General features: G+C 30.3%; 1 protein-coding gene and 1 pseudogene across 2 annotated transcripts; both read right to left on the bottom strand.

The window, feature by feature from the left end:
- Window positions 1–5,537: 5,537 nt before the first annotated feature.
- On the bottom strand, window positions 5,538–14,370 carry LOC112596377 (glucose dehydrogenase [FAD, quinone]). Of its 2 annotated transcripts, XM_025342027.1 has the most exons (3): window positions 14,076–14,370; window positions 13,785–13,994; window positions 5,538–7,903 (listed from the first exon to the last, which is right to left on the bottom strand). In XM_025342027.1, exons 2-3 carry the CDS (start codon window positions 13,920–13,922, stop codon window positions 6,182–6,184), a joined length of 1,860 nt encoding a protein of 619 aa, XP_025197812.1. In that variant the 5' UTR covers window positions 13,923–13,994; window positions 14,076–14,370; the 3' UTR covers window positions 5,538–6,181. The 2 variants fall into 2 exon arrangements, with proteins under 2 accessions (XP_025197812.1, XP_025197813.1); XM_025342028.1 differs by lacking the exon at window positions 14,076–14,370 and having other exon boundaries at window positions 13,785–14,043.
- On the bottom strand, window positions 14,053–16,665 carry LOC112596451 (annotated as a pseudogene).
- Between the last annotated feature and the right edge of the window lie 1,119 nt (window positions 16,666–17,784).

Genomic DNA, 17,784 nt, shown 5'->3' with positions numbered 1-17,784 from the left:
ACTGGTGTTTGCGCCCTGTATACTTGTACTATAGTGATTGGCCCACAAGAATACAGGAATAAACAAAAGAACTTAAAATTGAATACAAAAAAAAAAATTAAAAGTGGGGTATATGTTTAAATTGTAATTTAGTTCACACATACGAAAAATTCTTAAATACCTCGGTTATAGAGATATAACAGTTTATTAAAGAACTGATTTTACTTGTTGACTTATATATGCACGATTACTCGTATATGGTTACTTAGATTTATAGTGGCTCACTGCTCAGCTGATGAATAATATATAATAAGTGAAAAAAAAAATTAACGAAAATAAGTATTCCAATACGAGCAAATAACTGCATTTTTTAACGAGGTATTAGACAATTATAACATTTTTAAAAACATATCAATGTGTTCAAAAAAATAAAATAAAAATTTAATAATGACTTAACCATTAAACTCGATGAGAGATTCATTTTAAAATTAATTCGCTATTTATAATCGTACAAGTCGTTCATAATAATAATAAAAAAAAAAAAATAAGTAAATAAAAACAAAGAGTAAATTACCAAAGTTAGAAAGTCAAAATCGATTTAATTATAATTTATTAACTCGTTAATGACCAGATCTTGAATAGTTCGGTCGTAATTTTAATTTATTATAATAGCTATTACGTCACGGACTCAGCGAGAACATTACTACAGCACATCTATTACGAGTACCCACATCGAGTACATCTCTTACTATTACGAGTGCGCTTCTTATTAATATCGCATTGAGGTATCTCGAATACAAAAGATTAATAGGTATACCATTAATATGGTTGCACATAACATATTGTACCAATGAATACAGCGATACAAGTCATTATACCACAAAAATTATGTCGAATGGTTGCTAAATAATTGTCAACCTAATATTTTGTATTCAATCATTCGTTTTCCTTTACTTGTTGCTAAATTACTTACTATATTTTCCTTATTAGAGTCAAGTTTTTTTTTTATGAATCTCTCCTTTGGGTGTCCTTATACGTACCAATATAGTAGCCAGTAGATACATATTTATCGTAATGGAACATTGAACAATTATTATTATTATTATTATTATTATTATTATTATTGTTACCTTTTATTATTATTATTATTATTATTATTATTATTATTATTATTATTATTGTCGATTCGTCGTCGATGTGTAACATATCGACGCCACGCGGTGTCCGAGTGTTCGAGTGAGGCGAAGGCGGTAGCAGTTACTTTTTTCTTTAGAAAGTTGATGACGGACGATGCACCGTGCAACACATGCCGGTCTACAAGTAAAAACCACTTAGTCTTAATAAACAGTAAGAGGGAAAATAATAATAACAACGTCGACGGTAACAATAATTAAACACACATACGAAACATTAGGGTCTACGAATTACTAGGAAATGCGTGTGTATTCTATTGTATTGTTAAAACTTAAGACCATGAGAGTTATATATAAAATGCACAATGCATACTGCATTTACATGCATGCGTACTTATTCCATAGTTTGGTAGTCACACAACCACAATGCACTCATTGCACTCTCTCTATACGTGATGCACTATATATTTTTTTGTATTACATGTATACCTATGGATTCGCTTTTTGAGTAATTGATAGGATGTGCAAGGTCGTCGTTTTTTTTGACACTTGTGTTCTCTGTTTTCAATAATACAATTCTTAAATTTCTAACAATACTGCAGGTTTTTGATACACGACATCAATCATAATAAATTATTTACATAAACAGTTGAAATAAACCAAGGTCTGTGTACCATAATACATTTTTGACAATTAGAAAACGCAATCTTTTCAAGTAAGTATTTATATTATCTTACATCATTGTTATAATAAAACAACTATGCATATTTTTCAGTGTTATATCATACCAGCCCTCAACTTAAGAATATGACATTTTTTTACCAATCTTTTGTACTCTATTTGTACACGCGATATAAATATTTATTCGTTAATAGTTTTACGAGGATCACGAAATATCATTCGTAGAAAGGAGAGAGGTGATAAAAATCTAAACTAAAATTCACCAAAGAAGCTAAAGGTATTATCATACGATCGGATATATATGATTTAATAATACGTATAATGACATAAACACCCTATGACATATATTTTCATTTATAGCTAATATATACACTATCTATTCTGGAAAATATAGTTTTACATCCATAGAAAATATATACACTATATAAACTCTACGGGAAATAAATAAATTCATTGACATATATATTTATACCCATGAGAGTAGAGTGTGTAAATACACTATTTAGCTTATGTATATGCTCATGAAAATTATATTCAATTTTTGGAATATAGATTAGCATCTATGGCTAATAAACACACTATTTGAAAAGGTTAGGTTAAATTTTAAAAATATTAACAAAACTCACTGTAGCAACACTTCCAAGTCTAAAAGTTTAGAAGAAAACGCGAATGAATATATACTGCCATCCCGCAGCAAACGACTAAGACAACGTACATTCTTCATTAATCATGTCATCGTCGATCATATTTACGGACGATAAGTTCGCCAATACTACACACTTGATATATTTGGTGGTCGATCACTACATTCGGCGTCATACGCCTTGGCAAAAATAATGAATTTGAAATACTTAGGTACCAATTCTAACGGCATGAGTTTTTAACTTTGTAACAACCTTGAAATTTAATTTAGTATAAGTGGCTGTATTGGTTACATAGAATTAGGACTTATTCAAAAAAAAATTTTAGAAGTGCATATAACCATAGATTAAATATACTAATATACTATAGTATATTTAATCTGTGATATAACCTTCATTAAATGCACTCTATCGTTATCATACACAAAATTGTTTACCCACTGCATTTTAAATTTAAAGCTATACAAAATAGTTTGAGACCGGTCGTATCAATGGAATATTTTTCCATTTATAAGTCGCATCCGACCGCTGAAAAACTTAACTCTACAATTAAATATTGTTTTTCACCATCGGCTTGTACACTGCAGTGTTGTATTTTAGATGCAATCACTACTAACTAGGCACGTGATGCCATTTGATACAGACGCAGACTCCCCATGTCGTTCAATAATCATGAAGTCGATCGCCAACCAACGCGGTGGTGCAGTACCGGAACGATTTTACAGTAATCGGATCATCGACGAGTAATGTAAGGGTTGAATTCTGCAGTATTTGACCTAGTTACCCAGCTCAGTCAGTAGCTCGACGTCAGATATCATTAGCAAATTAAATGACCGGGAAAAAATGTAATCGGATCAATACGATAGGCTGTTGTACGTTACGTGATTGTCGGATTGCTGCCCGGACGAACGCCTTTGCCGTGCTGCTCAGTAGTGCGTGATAGTTTTTGTGATCACGATGCCCCGTCTTGCCGATTGGCGTCCATTATAATATGTTATTCGAAACGGTTGGATGACCACCACGAGCACCAGGCTCAGTCCGGGTTCCCGTTGTTCTTGGACTTGATAAAAACAGCAGTGCGTTTTAGCGTACGTCCAACGTTTTGTCGTAAGCCCAGTTGCAGTAGCTATTAACAGTATTAACCATGAACTGGTTGTCACTGGACGACCGCATTGTGACTTTTTTTTATTTAATAGCTTCTAATTATAAAAAAATTACTACAGCTCAACAATTACAAATCCTATTACATGTTATAACAAGGTATTATTTATATTATAATGATACGGTTAACAGAAAATAATAGTGATGTTGTTGTGGAATGAAGAATAATGGGAGATAAGATATTATATAAATATAAATATAAATTTTTATTTTTAAATGTGAATTGTCTGGTTGATAAGATTATAGAATGCTAATTAGTTGTGAGTGCTTTCAAGACTGATGAAAGAAGAGAGATAAGGGGAGTAATTAGTGAGTTTAAATTTGAAATAAAACTTGAGAGAGTGTCGATGATTTTGAGTTCCGCGTGTAAATTTTGATGATTTTTGGTGGCTTCTGCGTAAGATTTGATTTTTTGATAGGTGTTGGAATCAGATCCTTTAGCTGAATAGACATTGTGATTTGCACTTTTCTTTAAGTACCATCATCTTTTCGTCGCTAAGATAGTTAGGTACTTTGACAAGCTTTTGATCGCTACCGTACACGCACGTCAACAACGATAAAATCATATTCGTCCAGTTTCTGAAACGCCGCAATCGATTTACAATTCAATTATTTATAGTATAATATTATTATATTGGTCCACTCAATGACTTATAGTGCAATTAAACGATTATACAATTCGTTCATTGTCTAAAAGCTTTATAATAAATGTTACGGACATACTAACTGTCATAGATCATAGTTAATGAACGATCTTAATACACCACCGTTTTGAAATATTCATTTACCATATTGTTGTGTACATGAATTATGAAATAACTGAGTTATAAAAGCTTAACAAAAAATCTATGTTTTATTAACTACTGAAATAATTGTATATAAACACTAGTAGAAATGTTTTCAAGAAATAATGTGTTATGTGACATATCGTTAAATTAATAAAATTAAATATCTAATTCAAATTATTTGCTGGGCTTTATTTTTTGTTGAAAATATCCATGTTTAACTATACTTAAATCAACAAGTTCACCAAATCTATATCAATTTATATATATGTCTACTAATCACTAATCAGCACACGCCTATAATTTTCTCACTTACACGACTTAATTAGTTAATCTCTTACTATTGTTATGATATGTATTATTTATTTATAAAAAATATTACTTCTTAGTGAAATTCGTGTGTCTTCTGACACAAGCCGCCACAGGTGGTTATAATAATATTATATAGTATATTATTACATAAAATGAATGTTCTATTATTACGAGTAGTCTTAAAATATTTTGATGCTAATGAATGAAGTTCAAATTTAACTTAAGAAAAAAAAACTTACATTAATTTGCATTTTTTTCTTATAAAACGTGTAATTTATCATAATCATGGACCGATTTAAAAAATTAAAATTTCTTTCCAATATTATGCTCAAAACATTTTATAAACAGAGTACCTATAGAATATATTTATTTATTATTATAAATTATAAGTCAAATACAAAAATAAATTACTATTCAAAACAAAATAGTTCTTACTTAGGTATTTATAAGACATTAAGTTAAACAATTTCAGGTTAAACATTTAACACGTATAAAAAATAAATATTTGATCTAATAAATAATCAAATTAAAATATACACTTAATTGTAATAAATTGTTATTACAATATAAAATTAAAATAATACATTACACATTTTTGTACAAAAAATTTATAGTCATAAACTCTCAATACTATTATTTCCATTGATCTTAAAACTTCTTATACAATACTATACTCCTTTACATAATAAATTACTATTGCTATGCATTTTTATCACCATTTTTTAAACATATTACTATACATTTTAACCCTAGATTTAACAGATAATATTAATCAGATAATTACATATTGTATTATAGTTATTATATACATTTAACATCTAAAGAGAAAAATAATATCAGTTTTTTAATACAATTTACATTTTATAACAAATATGCGTATATTATCATCTCACTGTTGAAGTTTTAAATTTACTTTATTACATTTTAATAACCAGATAGTTAATAAATGCCTTAAAAAAAAAAGATTAAATTATTCAATGGTTGTATTTTTTTTCCATGCAAGGTTACCTCGCACACGTATCACCTTCAAAATATTATTCATAATGCATTTTATCACACAATAATGATAATAATGCACTATAAATAATGCACTTTTCTTTAGTAGAACGTGACAAAAAAACCATTGTGAAATAATTTGTCGGTATGAATCTTCTAACGTAACGAAATTATTTAACTAAACACGAGTTATTTGATATACTTTATGTCCATGTTTTTATATAATAATTATTTCAGTACAAAAAAATATAAACATACATTTAGACCATTCATATGTATAGTCGAAACATTTAATACAAATTATAAATACAAAAAAAAAAAAAAAAAAACAATTGAGCAACATCAATAACAATAACAACAAAACAACAACAATAATAATAGCAATAAACACATCGAAATCACATTCAGAAATCGGAAGAAACCGGAGAAAACACTATAGAGGACGATCACAGCTATACCATTCCGCGACAGACGACAGCCAGTTCTCGGGCGACTATAACAACCAATCTTCTTTGACCAAGTCCGCACCCTTCTCGCCGATCATGATGACCGGCGCGTTGGGGTTGCCGCTGATTATATTCGGCATGATGGAAGCGTCAATCACCCGGAGCCCGTCGATGCCGCGAACGCGCAACCGGTGGTCGACCACCGCGTCCGGATCCGTGTTCGGACCCATCTTGCACGTACCCGTTGGATGGTAAATGGTAAACGTGAAGTGTCGGATGGCGCATTCCCAGTACTCGTCGCTGAACAGCTCGAACTTCTTGCACCCCGGCATGGGCGTCAGCAGCGGCCTGGAGTTGTACTTGCGGAACGCGGCCGTATTGGACACGTTGAACGCGATCCGGATGCCGTCTACCAGCACCTGAACGTCTTCCCGATACGCAAAGTAATTGGGCTCGATGATTGGATGCGCTAGCGGGTTCTTGGACTTAAGTCGCAGCCATCCGGAGCTTTTGGGACGAAGCAGCAGCGGCAACAGCGTCCAAGTCTCGGCGTTCACCAGCGGTTTGTAAACCGTGTTGTATACGGCGTCCCGGAGCCCGGTGATCTTCCGGATCTGATCGCCATCTGAGTTCACGGAACTCGGGGCGAAATGGAATTGTATGTCCGGGAACTCGCCGGACGGGTCGGCGTACTTGGTGTTGACGAATGCCAGACCTTCGACACCGCTGGACGTCAGCGGGCCGCGCTCGTTCATGATGTAGTCGAGGGCCACGGACGCGGTAGTAAACCTGGACTTTTTGAAAGTGATCGGATCGTCGATGAGAAACGTCAACCCGCCCAGGCCTACGTGATCCTGCAGGTTATGGCCCACCTTCAGGTCGACGAGCGGCTTGATGCCCAGTTCGGTCAGGTGGTCGGCCGGCCCGACGCCAGACACCATGAGCAGCTGCGGCGACCCGATGGCTCCCGCCGAAAGTATCACCTCCTTCCGGGCGGTAACCGTGCGCCGCTTGCCATCCCGCAGATATGTGACGCCGGTGGTCCGGATCTTGCCGCCGTCGCCGCTGCCACCGGAAAAATGTATGCGAGTCACTTGGCTACGCAACGACACGTGAATGTTGGGCCGCAGTCGGATCGGCCGGAGGAACGCTTTGGCGGTACTACACCGGCTACCCCGGCGCGTAGTAGTCTGCGTGAGCATGAACCCGTTTTGATACTCACCGTTGATGTCACGGTTCGCGTATCCCAGCTCCTCGCCGGCGGACACGAACGCGGTGGCAAGCGGCGTCCGCCACGGTGCCTCCGACACGGTCAGGTAACCGCCGCGCCTGTGGTACTTGGTCCGGGTCAAATACGGGTTCCGGTTGTCCTCGGACTTGAGGAAGTACGGCAGGACGTCTGCGTATGCCCACCCCGGGTTGCCGGCCGCGGCCCACTGGTCGTAGTCCCTCCGGTTGCCACGCACGTATACCATGGCGTTGAGCACACTGGAGCCGCCCAGCACTTTGCCGCGCGGCCAGTTGCACCGATCGTGTACCATGGCCAAGCAGTAAGGGTTGTCGCTGGACGGCGGTGCCGTCTTGTATTGCCAATCCATGTCCGACAGCTGCAGATAGCCGACAAACGACGGGACGTCCGATATTTCCGTCTCGTCGCCGCCGGCCTCCAGCACCAAAACCGTCCAGTTTTGCATCTCCGACAGTCTGTTGGCTACAACGGCCCCTGCTGAGCCCGCACCCACCACTATGAAATCGTATTCGTCCAGTACCTGCAACGGAATAATCGTTTATGAGTTTAATATGAAGTTCACAAGTTTGAGTTTATATATTGTTGTGTTTTGATCATAAATCTAATATCATTCGTTCAACGCCCCAGAAAAAGTTAAAAAAATAAAAAATTGATTCCGACTACTACTAAAATAAAAGACTTATGTATGAATAAATAGTCTAATATATTTTAATATATTATTTTCGTTTTTGTTTGAATTGTAAGTTATGATGATTGACAATAATTAATAATTTATTAGATTCATATTTTTTTAAGATTAGCTACCATTGTTGTTTTTATATGCAGATTTTGACACACGCATTTTTTGTAGTTTATCAGTATTATTAAAATTACAAAACAATTTGAGTTTTCATTAATTGATTAACTACAACGAAGTATTTTTTAAACGACGAAAAGTTATTTAAAAACTAACGTATAAAACATATTTGGTGTTCATATTCAGGGTAGTCATTATTTCAATATAATCTTTTCTAATGAACCAGTTGTTCACTGTTTTTTGACTTATTGTTGTCACACAAAATAAGTCATAAGCGGTGGTCGTCGGCACACTCGATGCGTTTTTCGATAGCGTCAGTCCGCGTATACAAAAAATGCACTATCATGACTACTGCAGCGACCAGCATTATGGTATTTATTATCAAATATTTTGTTCCACATTTTGAACAACTGCTATATTGTTATTTGAAACCATTTTTATGAACAGCTATTCACATTATAAAAATGTCACAGATACTTGGAATTATTGAATTTCGGACATTATAATGTAAGTATAAATAGCTAGTAAGTATTAAGTAGTGGCAGGCGGATAATTTATAAAGAATTATTTCTGCTATATACATGATGTATCAATTTATCGAAATAATATAATATAATTAATGTACTAAATATATACGGCTTATATTTTTATCAATTGTTATGTTGTACAATTGGTAATTGTATCAATAATCGTGGTTTAGCTGAATATCAAATATAACTGGAACAATGATCAAATAACCGGATAACAACAAACTGTATGTCCTAGTTTTTACACTCGTCGTTTAAAACATTAACTATTAACCTATACCACCTGAGGGCGAATTTTATTTTTGTATACACAAAACAACTTCAATAGCAATCTATCCGTAGAGAGTGTAAGTTTGACAGACAAGGGCATCTGAAACTTGAAGAGTCATTTAGTACAATCAAAATACACCATACATTAAAAACAATTAAAATCAAATTACAAAGAAAGTATCTATATATTATTTAGAAATAATATAAAACACGTTCAAACAACAATTACGTAACATTTAAATTTAAATAAAATGGTTTTTTTTTTTTAATACCATATGGTTAAAATATAATATTAGAAATGTTATGTATATTTACAGTAAATAATGATGATAATTACTCGTTCGTATTGATTTTTGAACGCATTTTTTCAATAATTTACAAAATATTATTTTTAGTTTTCTGGTAATAATTAGAAATTAAATATTAAAATTTCATATGATATTTTTATATTCCATAAACAGTTTTTATTTTTATTTAAAAATTTCTCTAAATAAGTACCTACTGAAATGAATGAATTTATAATGTTATGTTACTTGTTTGGCACTACAACATTAATTGTCGTAACAGCTAGTATTAAAATATTATGTATGACATATTACATAATAAATAATAGGGTTTTCAATAACATCTGCCAATAGAATATTATTATTCAGAGTCGTGTGTTTTCATATAAGTTATTTATTATTAATATAATAATGATGTTATTTAATTTATATGTAAATATTCTAACATAAAAATGAGATTCATGCGGATGAAATGGCTTATTTAAACAGATTGGAATGATAAACACTTAATAATATAATTCTTATTTTAATAAAATGATTAAAAAAATACAATAATATAAATTTTAATATTTAAATCATATTTATTAAAAAAAAAAAAAAATGTAATTTAAACAGTAAAAAAAAGTGATTGAGTCATCATTTCTGACTAAATAAATTTAATAGGTATGGAATTATGTTTTCTTTATTTAAAATCTATAATACAGTTTTCTCTCATCTTATGCAATAACACTAAACTGTAGGTATTCATATTACAATTTAACATTCAAATACTTGAGCTCGTTAGTTAAAAATGATTTTCCCACATTTTTAATCTCACTATTATATGTTTTTTTATTATTATTATTTAGTTTACTGCATTATTAATTATAATTTAACATGTAAATTACTGACATGTGAAATTATTTTATTTAACGCATTGAGATATAGTCTTCACTGAGATACTGTTCATCACATATATGGTTGTATTTTACGAGCTTATACACAAGTATTCGAATAGACTATAAATTATAATCTTTCTGTGAAAGTAAACAATAATTTAGTTATAGTATGTCGGTATTATTAGTTATTAGTTTATTACCTTTGCACTATAATATGCCTTATGAAAAGAACTACATATTATACATATTATGTAGATAGTATGAACATAATTTATTAAACCTAATATAGTCGTGAAAAGATTTACATACATCATCAAGTACGTGTTTAGCTCAATAACCAGAACTTAATTACGTGAATATTGTATCAATTAAACTCCTATCGTATTAAACAATTTAAGAATATAGTTTTTAATACTATAATATAGTAATTACAATGAATATTGATGATTTAACCACATACCAATTTTATTTGGTACGTTTATTTTAAAATTTGATGTTATAAAAATATATAAAAGAAGTCTATAGGTACTCGTAATATTATGATTTTACACTTTATTTTAAAAAAGTAAATGATTTTAGTTTTTCCATTTTATACATGTTTTCTTATTTTTTAAATATTAAAACTAAATAATTTAATTTTTAATACTGTAATATTAAACTTGTAAATTGTATTAAATTAAAAACGATGATTTTTTTATTTGTGATAAAATAACTTAAATTAAAATGTTAATTAAATATTTGGAAAATAAAATGTCTGAATAAAAATGAAAGTTATTTTTACATTTGTACAAACATTATATTAATCAACGATTTCATGAATGGTATATCAACAACAATGACTAGAATATGGACGACATCTATTATCCAATATTCATACTTAGTTTATTATAAATTATAACAATGTTAAGATTAATAATATGTGTTGTGTGATTAAATAGTTACGGAGATTAGAATTAAGTAGTTAAAATATAACAAAGCCAAGTTGAAAAGCAGAATCATTTTTTTTTTTTTAATAACTAGTTTGTTAATTTTCTAACTAACCTTTAAACTTAACTAATTTAAAAGCTCATTCTAACAATTGGACTTTTTCTAGTTGATTGAAAAAATAACTCACCAAGCCAAAATCATATTTATACTCATTAATGCATTATTTTGTTTATTGATTAATTTTAAAATAAATACAATAATTTAAATACTTATAAACAAATAAAAATTCTCTTAAATAATCATTTGGATACAATTATGTAATTTTCTAAACGGTTAAATTACTTTAAATACAACTAGTATGAAATAATAAAAAAAAGACAAGTATAGGATATATTTTTATTTTTTTTTAACTCTTAGTTATTATTTGAAAAAATAACAAGTTGCACAATCCTTAACACATATAGAATTTTCCAAGAAAAAATAATTCTCTTAGTTTATATGTAATAAATAGCTTCACAAAAACACAGGATTACCTTACCTATAATCATTAATTATTGATAAAAAATCAATTAAAAAACTTCTACAACAAATTAAATAAAACCGAAAAATTCCTCGCTTATAAATCAATGAATAAACCTCCAAATTCAAGTTAAAATGATGCTTAATTCAATACATAATCTTCCTATGAGCACAAAGAATAAATAACTTAAAAACCTGATATTTGTTATGTAATGTTATATTTTATAGTTAAATATATTGGTTTTTAACTATTCACTTATAGTTTAACGGTGATATAACTTAACTTATTCAAGTTACTTTAATTTTATTAAATGGTTCATCTTTATTTATTAAATGATTAAATAATTGTATTAATAAATGCACAAAGTTCATTTGAAGTCATAAAAAGAGTTAACAAATAATGTTTACAAGGTATATTAAAAAAATATAATTTTAGTGTGAGATTAGATTTAACCATGGAATATATTTTATTTTAACTTAAGAAATAGTGTATATTTTTAGTATGTATAACATTTTGTAACGATATATGATTGTAAATCTGATTTCATAGTAATATACGAATATGCCATGTACAGTATTTATGAAATTCAAAAATATTATTTATTATCAACAAAATAAATAATTACAATATAATTAATTATATAGTTAAATTTAAACAAAAAATTATAGCTGCCTATATTTTTAATAACCGAATTGATTCTCGTAAAATAATTCCTATTTATTTTCGTGTTATGTACATTGTTTTATGTATTACAATTCATGGTTTATTATCTTTCGTATACTTTTTGAAATAAATCCTCTTATATAACCAAGATTTATATTGAAGTATCATAAAGCTATAATGGGTAACCGGTTGGCGATTTCTATTAAAATGGAAAATATTAAAGAATCTTGGCTATATTATAGCTATTGTACCTATATAAATACTTAATAAAGTAAATAATTATGTAATAATAACAACTTTCGTGTGTATTGCGGAACCAAATATAAAATAATATGATTTCCGGACGATTGATTATAAGGATTATTATTTAAAAAAATTAAGAAATTGATAAGTTAACTATAAACAAAATGTTCCGAAAACATTATCAATTCTGAATAATTCTAGAATTGTTATGATAATAACGACACGATATTATTTTTTAGAATTATACTTTTAGGTGGTCATTTATAAACAAAGAGTAAATATTATAATATAGTATAGAAGTTTATGAACGTATTATGATGAGTGATGACTAATCATACAGTTATTGATATCGATAAACATTAAACACTATCACTATCCAATACATTAACAAGTAACTCTACCTGTAAATTGAAAGGGTAAAAACGGCAGTAAAAGAAATCTGATTCAGTTATATTGTTATCCGTATAATATGTTATTAAGTGATCATAAAAAAGAATAATGTTAACAATAACAGTAACGTCAACCTCATTCCCATATCTCAAAATAAAGACTTTTAAAAAAAAAATAATATTATTTTTGTGTGCAATAAGAAAAGAAGAAAATATATTGTAATTCAAAAAACTAGGTATGAGAAAACAACGAATAATAACAATAGTACTATAGGTATAATCTATTGTAGTCAATATTCCAACGTGATATCGTACGTTATCTGAATGAGATACTCAGAAATCGTCCATTATCGAAAAAAATTATTCGATTTTTATATGTAGAAAATATTATTTACCTACGGTCAATTTGTCTTCAATTAACACAAATTAGCATATTATTGTGAAAACTAGACGGTGACAATAATAAAGAATAAATACAGATCATGATGACATTAATATGACATAATTATTATAATAATAATACTTTTTTTTTTTTTGAAAGGACAGTGAAATTTAAGATTACAGCTGAGTCGACCAGACCATTTATAAACCATAATAATTTATCTAATTTATCAGCGGTCAAGTGAAAATAAATGAGCAACTACATTTTCCCGTAAATTAAACACGTGAGTTTAAAAATATATTAGTTGCGCTCAAAAGATCAATGCAATTTCTGTGCCCAATACAAAACCATAGCCATAGTGATTAGGATGAAAATGGGTGCAATATTTATAACAAAGAATCCCGTGCAGATGGTTTTGCCACTCACAGGTCCAGAGAACACGAAATCTTATAAATGTAAAATGCTTGAAACGTGAAGTTATGAAGTCAGGACGTAAGTTTATAAATCGATTACGATATTTACCTCTTGAACGTCTATCACCCGTGACTCGGGGTCGTACATCGAGTACCGGAGGTACGCCAGCCCGACGACGAACACGGGTATCATGCCAGCTCCAGTCAAAGCAGCACTGCTGATGGCGCCGGATATCAATGACGACATTGCTGCTGCTTTCGGTTTTTCTTTAAAATGTTCTTATGAAATTCCGATAGGTATTTTCGGCACCGGCGTTATCTACGCACCGAACAACGATAAGCACTAATATCAGTGACGTATAAAATATACTATAAAACTCGCGAGTTATCGGTACGGTACCACGGTCGCGGTCGTTCCGTCTTGTCGTGGACAATATCCGTTCGGGGCACACTGACCGATCCGGGCGGTCTTCATGTTTTTACGACGATTTTCCGGTCCACAGTAGGTACGAAAGCCGATGACCGTACCTGCACTCGTCCGGGTGCCCGGAGTCCATCATCACGACAACTGCGACTATTGCTTTCTAAAACCGTAAACGCCAACTAAAAATCATAAAATAATAACGATAATAATATTACTACTACTGCAACTATTACTACCTACTACTATACTGATAATAATAGCGCGATGACTATATGGGGACGCGACGCGCTCGAGGACGAGTGAGAGTTCTTTCGAGACGAGACTAGACGACTGCGGCAGTTTCGCCGGGCCCCGAGTCCCACCACTGGGAATGCATTTCTATAATGGTATGATATTTATTAATATATATATATATATAAATATAAATTACATATTATATTATATTATATTATACGCGCGGAATTGAACGTAGACCGCCGCCGCCGCCGCCGCGTACGATATTAATGTTCCCATCGCGTATTACCGTAAGATTTGTGCGTTCAAATTTTTTTTTTTTTTTTTTGTACTTCACTTCCCGGCCGACGCGAGTAAATAAATATACGCGTATACCTACGTGAAAGTGGTCACGACCCGGCGGGTTCGGGTTTCGTGAACGTATACGGATCATATACCTACATATAACATTTATTATTATATATTATATATATACGCGTATACAAGTTTAATACACTTTTCATTTCACTTTATAACGGTCCTTGAAAACTATGCACGTAATCGCAATCTCCTCTTGCAAATTTTATCAACAACGTGTTTATTAAAATGTAGGTATGCGTCTTAAACAAAAAATACGTACTAATTATTTATTATTGATGATTATGAGTTCAGGGGTGTATTGGAGCGTACATACGATATATATACCCAATCATAACTATATTTATAACGAAATGCGTTTACGAAAAAAACAATACCAATTTTAAGTATACCATTGAATAGTGATTAGTGAGCAATACGTGTAGGTATTATATTAGGTTTAATCTAAAATTGAAATACATTTTTGAAAAAGAGCTCATACTTAAGAAAGTTATTTTCTAATACACCCCTGTCCATGGGAGTTATATACTCTGAGTCGTCCATGCTAGTATACACTTTCAATGTATGTTAAATGCTAATGTGTTCGAAATGTAAATGATTTCCGGACATCCAATTTGTAAATTTAGATAATGATTTAACTGTAAAGTGCCAGTACAAGGATTGTTATTTATTAGCGTATTCTTAGTTGTAGAATTTTTACATAAAATTATCAGCATTTAATTGATTACATCGTAGTTAATTGCAGAATTATGTTATTTATAATCATTAATATGTTCGAAATGTATTATTTGTTTTATACATTTAATATGATTGTTAGTGGTGTACTGACGTTTTCAATTAAATACGTTTGTTCGATGAGAGTTTTCCGAGAGTGTCTCGAAATCGTCAAGAATCAAATTTAATATCATTTTAGTACGTTCCAAGAAAAAATGTCATATTTTTAACATAGTCTTAATGCGTCACAAATCAAAATTCAATATTACTCTAGATCCACGGAAGTAAACTAGTTTATGCCCAAGAAATATTTGGTTAATAATATTATTTTTGCTTAGGTATAACTATGTTTAAATATTTTAATTTTTGGGTAAGTATACTAATTTTTATAATATTTACATATTTTTTAATAACTTTAACTCAATGATATATTTTTTGAAAATGTTGAAATTAAAAATACGTCTAAATATTTGTCTATTATGGTGCATCAATTCACTACTCACATCCATTGACACTAAATGAGTCGTATTTGTGCATAATTATTATTGAAGTTAAAATAGAATGGAGTTTCCCCATCATTGATACAGTCGTTGTAAAAATTACATACATAAATTGTGCATTTGTACTATTATTAATTATAGTCATCTTCGATTTTAGTTTTTAAAAGTTTGGTTGCGAGTTGAGAGTGCACTAAGACTATTCAATAAAGTTTTTTGTTAAGACTACGAAAGTACTTTTTTATAATAATGTGTTTTAAAACACCAAATGTGATGCTTATTGGTTTTAAAGTAAAGATGAACGAATTAACTTTTAATAATTTTCAGGGTCCTAATTTACAATGAATAAAATCTGAAAAATAATCTATTTGAGTCTAAAATATATAATATAAGAAATCTTGTTGTATGTACCGGCAACATCGCGACTGCAGTAATTATGCGTTCTACCATATTTAAGCACTTTACAATCATATTTAGATTTTAGACGATAATATATTCTCGTAATAAGTGGACGATTTAAAAGTGATTTTAATGATGAACAAAACTTCCTATAAATGAGTAATATATTGATAAAAATTATTACATATTATTAACGCTCCATTCGTCATCGTCTTGTTGTTTGTTTCATTACCGTTAACAATTATAAATAAAAAAATAATTAGAAAAAAGTAAAAAAAATAAATAAATAAATATTAAAATACTTGTGCCATATCTCTCAGGAACGCGTTAAATGTACCACTTTTATTAATACCTCGCCACCACATTTCAATAAGATACCTGTAATAATTATTATATTTTTATTTATATAATTATATTATTATATAATATTATACCTCAGAAGCAAATCTAGAGTTGTACCCAAGAAATGTCACTCAATGACTAAATACACGATCAAAAATTATAAGCAAAAAAAGAGAGTACTAATCTTTATTACCATTTATTACCATTAAGTCACGATAATTAAAATATAATTGGGTAGTAGAGCGCATACACCGAGCGTCCTATAATTACAAGTAAACGCAATTTGCGGTAGAACGCATACGACAAGAAAGCCAAAATACCTAATTAAGTTCAACAAAAAAAGTTAAAAAACATTTTCTTAACAATTTTACAGACTTAGGGCTATTAGTACACTGTATGCAGACAAATTAAAGTTATCAAAGTTATTAGAATATCAAATATTGAAAAATTAATAATAATTATTAATAACTAAAAACATGTGTATTTTATTGCAAGTGAATTTTTCTCGCACATTATTATTATTTATTATTGTCAAATGTAACTGAGTACTGAAATTGACTAGACGATGAAAGTATTCAGATTTCAGATTTGTATTATTATCATCATATTAAAAAAATTTGTGGTAATTGTTATTTTTATTCACGTTAGTAAAGATTTTAAAATATTTAAACTTTTAAAATTTTTAAGTGAAAAACAAAGATAATTTTGTTTATTAACATTTTACACTTGAATAGCGCTTCACTTATATAAAAAATATAAACAGATATTTTATGTAGTATACCTTCATCAAATATAGATAATGAACTGAAATTAAAATTGCGTCGTTTATACTTTGAAGTATACCTACACAGATTGAAATTAGATTTAAATCCAAATGTTGAGTTAAAAGTTAGAATACCTTATTAATATTATACTAAACTATTTTGACCCAAAAACGGTCTATTCAAAATAAACATTTAAGTTAATTTTTCTATGGTAGTTAGTGTTAATTTGATATAATAGTTTGAAGTTAAAATTAGTATGAAATAATAGGTTACTTAAATTGCCTATTTCTAACGCCTTGAAAACGAACCATTCACGTTGATCCCATACAAGTTAATTTTTATACTAACGAAAACAAAAATATAACTTTTTATATTTAT

Source organism: Melanaphis sacchari, unplaced genomic scaffold (assembly GCF_002803265.2).
Source record: "Melanaphis sacchari strain LSU unplaced genomic scaffold, SCAv2.0 Contig31_pilon_pilon, whole genome shotgun sequence".
In the NCBI taxonomy this organism is placed as follows: Eukaryota; Metazoa; Arthropoda; class Insecta; order Hemiptera; family Aphididae; genus Melanaphis; species Melanaphis sacchari.
Note: the sequence above shows the minus strand (reverse complement) of the source record. Positions and strands in the feature narration are given on the sequence as shown.